This window comes from Pistacia vera, unplaced genomic scaffold, assembly GCF_008641045.1.
Source record: "Pistacia vera cultivar Batoury unplaced genomic scaffold, PisVer_v2 Contig490, whole genome shotgun sequence".
Classification (NCBI taxonomy): Eukaryota; Viridiplantae; Streptophyta; class Magnoliopsida; order Sapindales; family Anacardiaceae; genus Pistacia; species Pistacia vera.
The window spans coordinates 288817-294714 of NW_022196324.1; the positions used below are offsets into that span (position 1 = coordinate 288817).

At 38.0% G+C, this 5898-nt stretch overlaps 1 protein-coding gene across 1 annotated transcript; it reads left to right on the plus strand.

Moving 5' to 3' along the window:
* The first annotated feature begins 589 nt into the window (after window positions 1-589).
* Window positions 590-934, plus strand: LOC116104988 (auxin-responsive protein SAUR62-like). Its single transcript, XM_031391412.1, has one exon. It carries the CDS (start codon window positions 590-592, stop codon window positions 932-934), a length of 345 nt encoding a protein of 114 aa, XP_031247272.1.
* Window positions 935-5898: the final 4964 nt, after the last annotated feature.

Genomic DNA, 5898 nt, shown 5'->3' on the forward strand with positions numbered 1-5898 from the left:
ATCATGGCATCTACATGCTGTTTTGAAATGATATACATAAGTCCACAAGTTGAGTCCACTGGCTGGACCTATTGGCAAAAACTTGCTGGTAACACAATAGGAAGCATTGAATTTCTTTCACTATTAATTTGAATATCTATTGAGATGTCAGAATCTCATTTAAGTAGGGTTTCTGTTAGGCAGTTCACTAGCATTTAGGGTTTAATTAACATGTCTGGTTCGTTTGTTTCATATTAGTACAAATTCCAAAATCACAAATTCAGTGAAATTCTTGTAAAGACTGGTTCATGAAATTTTGAGCCATCACTAGGTTTAGACCCACTTGATGTGCTGATCTTTAGATATTACCAAACAAGTCCAACAGCCTAGATAGCAGATTCAGTGTGCTATTACATGGCTGTGCTTCACAGAAGTCCCTACACAGGGGAAGCAACATTAAAGGGATTGTCTCTAACCTGATGACTATATAACCAATCCATTTCCATAGCCTTCTACCATGTAGAGCCACACCATTTCAGTGTTCTTGACATCCAACACATTTCTCTCCCATAACTTAAGATCTTTTTTTCTCTAGTTAACATGAAACAACATGATTAGTCCGAAGAAGCTTATCAAATTGGCAAAGAAGTGGCAGAACCTAGCTGCAAGCAAGCGAAAAAGAATCTCATTGCCAACAGCATCTGGGGTTGCCAAACCAGAGATTTGCAACCCATCTCCAATTCCTGAGAAGGTTCATTTTGTTATATACACTGTAGACCAGAAGCACTTTGCTATTCCCTTAAAATATCTTAAAAACAACATCATTCAAGAACTCTTTAAAATAGCAGAATATGAGCTTGGACTTCCTGGTGCTAGGCCTATGACATTGCCTTCTGATGCAGTTTTCATGGAGTATGCAATCTCATTGATCCATAGGCGCATGTCAAAAGTTTAGAGAAGGTATTGCTCACGTCCTTAAGTATCAGTTGCTGTTTGTGGTCTTCATACCACAATCAGGAGTAAAGTACCCAACAATCACTAGCTTGTGCCTTCTAAAGCAGATCTTAGTTTAGTTGAATCTTTGTATACAATTTATAATACTGTAAAAAGATACTTTATGCATTATTATTAAATCCTTAAAGTTCCTCCATAATTAGTTACTCTTGAGGCAAACCAGTGTTATCTTTAGAGAAGAACTAAAATATTCTTGTTAGTTTTGTTGAAAAGTGATATCATGTTGGAAATGAAGAAAGTTGGCAGAATTTTGAACTGCAGTTTTATAGCCGATTGATCTCCCTCAATTCATGTAGAAGCAGTTTTTGAGTCACTGTGTTGGATTGATTCAGTGACATGTTTAGGTGTATTAGGTTTGGTTGAGTGTATTTTCACTCATGCTTGTACGTGTATTAGTAGGTGTAGTAAGTTTAAATTTTAATTTTGAAATTTCATTAGTTGGAACAGTGGCGTGTGCGTTGTATATTTTTACCCATGTTTTTTGAATAAAAAACAGAGCATTATTGCAGTCTTATGTTTCTCTTTTGTTCATATGTTTTTCTCCTTCGTTTCCATGCAAAAGCAACAAATGGTATCAGAGCTTGAATTGATCTGAGAGAGCCTGATAATATAATCTTCTTTCTTCTCACTTTCAACCCCAGTTTCGTCACTCTCTTTGTCAAAACTCAAAACATTCAGTTTCAATGGCATAGCCTCTAGTCTCTCTCACTCCTCCAGTATTTAATGGCGAGCAATACCACATGTGGGCAGTCAAGATGAAAGCATTCCTTCGTGGATAGGGTTTATGGCAGTACATGGAAGAGAATCATCAACTGCCTCACTTGGGACCAAATCCCACCCTGAATCAAATCAGGATGCATGAAGAAGAGCCTGCCAAGGCACCGAGAGCTCTCTTGCACATTCATGCAGTAGTGACTGACCTTGTATTCTCAAGGATCATGGTGTATGAAACACCAAAGGAAGCATGGGATAAGTTGAGAGAAGAGTATACGAGTAGTGATACAATAAGAGGCATGTAGGTGTTGAACCAAAGAAGAGAATTTGAGTTGCTGAAAATGCGAGAAACTGAGAAAGTAAGGGAGTATGTTGATAGATTAATGAGTGTGGTTAATAAAATTAGATTACTTGGGGTGGAGTTGACGGATAGAAGAATTGTGGAGAAAGTGTTAGTAAGCCTACATGAAAGGTTTGAGGCTAAAATCTCCTCTCTTGAGGATTCTAAAGACCTGACTCAAATAACACTTACTGAGCTGGTCCATTCTTTACAAGCTCAAGAGTAAAGGAGGCTTTTAAGGCTGGAAGACTGTAACACCCCACTTGAAATATGTAGCCATTGTTTATGGTATGGCCTAGAGGTTTACTGAATTGCTCCTGAATGAGTTTGTATATTGTTATTATTGGTTGGTTGGCCCTTAGTTGAATTTTGTTGAAGTTATTTTGAGAAAAATGTGAAGAAAATCCCTTAAACTTGCATTAAGGGTAAAATGGTATTTTCACTCAAAATTAGTTGAAATTGTGGGGAGTGAAAAGAGATAGAATTCCATGGAGAGTGCATTAAAAATGAGGGCTTTATTGTAAATGACTAAGGGACATAGATGGAATTTCTAAGGAAGAGAAAGGGCAAAATGGGAAATGATGGTTATAATATGAGCTAAAAAGGTTTAAGTGTAGAGAACCCTTCATTTCACCCATTTCCACCGCCATACCCATTCTCTAATTTCTCTCAATTCTTCACTCAATCGTCCAAGGGATTTTTGAGAGTTTTGAGTTGGAATTTGGCAAAGAATGGATCCTAAGCAAGAAGAGGTAAGAATCCCTACTCTAGATATGAGTTTTATTTATGTAAAGGCTAAGTCCTGACTAAGTTTATGCTTAGGAAATAAGGGAAAGCTAAGGTCCAACAAGAGTAGAGAGCTATGGTGAAGACTACTCAAGTATGAGGTAAGTAAATCCAACCAAGTTGAGATTTGAGAAATCTTTTGAGTAGAGATTTATATATGCATGAGTATGTTATGCTTGCTGAGAAATTGAGTTGAGATGAGAATTTACTCTAGTGTTGTTGGATATACTTTAATTATGAGAAGTGTTTGATGTGTCAAGAGAGATTGAAATTGAGTTGAAGTTGGAGGAGTTTTGTATGAATATTTTTGGGAGTGTTTTCCTTGGCAAGAATTATGGCTATATGAGGGAGTTTTCCTCCTATTTTGGATGGGTAAAGAGAAGAGTAGAGTTATAGATAAGTAGAGCTTTGGTAAGCACATGAGTTGTTTGATGATATGCCTAAGTGAAAACTGCCCTGTCACAGCCGTGACTTTCTAAGTGATTTTTTGGCATCTTACAAATTGAACTGGGCTGAGACCAAAACATAAAAGTTATACCCTATCTCTAAGCTTTAAAACGAAACCAAAACCGTAGCAATCCGAGGTGTATAGCTCAAGTTATGGCTTCTTTAGTGTGACCTGCACAGAATGACTATTTTTGATGCAACATTGTATATTTGGCATTTCATAAGTGCATTAAGGAGCATGAACCACCCATATGCATTAATTGTGCATTGAGGAGTAGCTTGAGAAATAGTAGAGAATGTTGGGTATGAGCTACATTATGAGTACTAGCTTAAGAGTAGAGAATGTTGAGTATGAGCTACATTATGGGTACTAGCTTAAGAGTAGAGAATGTTGAGTATGAGCTACAATATGAGTACTAGCTTGAGATAGAGTGGAGAACTTTGTGAATAAAATACTCAAAGAGTATAGCTTGAGAAAGAGTAGGGAACTTTGTGAATGAACTACTCTAAGAGTAAAGAGAAAAACAAAAGAAGAGAATAAAGTAGGTTGTGCGATGGGGAACCCGTGAGTAATGAGTAAAGTCACGAAAGTGGGCGCTTTGTGATCCCCAGTCATGCCTTCAGTAAGATGGGGTCATGACCGTCACGAAGAGTGGAACATGAGGTTCCAGCCGTGCCTCTGGTAAAAAGGGGCCGTGACATTCGAGAGATAGAGAAAAAGAATGTACACTCACATGGCCAAGGGTTCCGAATCCATGCATAACCAAGTCCAATCGGCTGAGAATGAGTAGAAGTCATGTAGAGCGGGCGAGTTCCTGGCCGTGCCTCCGGTAAGATGGGGTCGTGACACTCGAGTGAGAAAGAATGAGAAAAAACAGAGAAAGAGAAAGAACAGAAAGAGAAATGAGTAGAGTCGTGAAGAGTGGGATGAGTCCCCAGCCGTGCCTCCGGTAAGATGAGGCCGTGACATACACCAGAGAGTGTACAGAAAAGAGCATGAGAAAGAGAGACAGAAAGAGAATCATAGAAGTCATGTAGAGCGGAAGAAGTCCCGGCCATGCCTCCGGTAAGATGGGGCCGTGACATTTAAAGAAAGAGCTAGTAGAAAAGAATTATGAGAAATGAGAAAGAGATAATAGAGAGAATTAAAGGATGAGAAAGCTTGAGAAAGAATGAGATAGAATAAGAGGTTTTGAGCTAGTAGGAATAAAGAGTAGAAGAAAGAAACATGCAATTCTTTTGCATTAATTGCATATACATCTCATACATGCATGCACCATGATTTCTTCCATGGTTAGTGAGAGTATGATGAGCATAAGAGAGAACCATGATTTTCCTTCATGGTGAGTATGATGAGAATAAGAGAGAACCATGATTTTCCTTCATGGTGAGTAAGCATAAGAGAAGAAGAAAAGAGAATGAGAATAGAGAAAAAGAAAGAATAAAAAGAGCAGAATAGAGTTAAAGGAGAATAAAAGTATTAGCAAGAAAGAGAAAAACAGTGAGAATTAGAAATAGAAGAACGGTAGAGTAAGGAAAGAACCAAAGAGTGAGTTGTGGGGACAGGTAGTAGATGATTTACTTACTGAGCATTATTGTGCTCACCCCACTGTTCTTCCTTGTTTTGTAGGAATTAGGAGCAACGGTCGGATGGACGTCAAGGAGCGGAGAGTATTGGCACTACTGTCCACCAGTTATGATATGTTGTATTAAGTAGAAAGTTTTTAATACAGAGTATTTTGTATATGTGAAGAATTATATTTTATGAGTAAAGAAAAGTTTGAGCCCACTATCTTCCATACGCTATGTATATTTATAATTTGCATAGTATGCATTATATGAATAGTAGTAGAGAGCAGGTGTTACAAAGACGCATGTGAAGGTGCTATGGTTGCAACACATAAAGGGAAGTTTGTGCAGGCTAGAAATAAGAGAAATGCAAGAGATAAGAAGGGGAAAGAGAAGGCTAACGTTCAGTGGAACAAATATGGTGGGATGAAAGAGTATCCACTGTGTTCCCACTACAAGAAGAGGGGACACTCAGAAAAACGGTGTTGGTTTAGACAAGAATTCAGTACAGAGCCTATAAACAATTCGGCCATATGGAGAGAGTTTGTAAAAATAAAGGGGAATCCTCTCAGCAGCAAGCTTAGATGGTTGAAGATTTGCAGCAAGGGCAGGAAGCTAAGTAGTTATTTGTGGCATCCTACGGGTCTGCCTTATCATGCAATGAAACCTGGTTGATTGATAGTGGATGCACAAGTCATATACTCCAAATTTGCAGAGCTTCATTAGCTTGGACATGGCGTTTCAATCCAAAGTCAAGATAGGGAATGGAGAATTTGTGGATGTTAAAGGGAGATGTGATGTGGCTGCACAAACTCAATCAGGCATTAAACTGATTTCTAATGTGCTTTATGTTCCTAAATTAAATCAAAGTTTACTTAGTGTAGGACAAATGTTAGAGAGAAAATATGTCCTACATTTTCAGGATCAATCTTGTAAGATACTAGATAGTGAGGGCTATGAACTTATAGGAGTTAGAATGATGGGAAAAATCTTTCCTATTGACTGGAAAAAATCAGAATTCAAAACTCATAGTGCCAAGTTAGATGAAT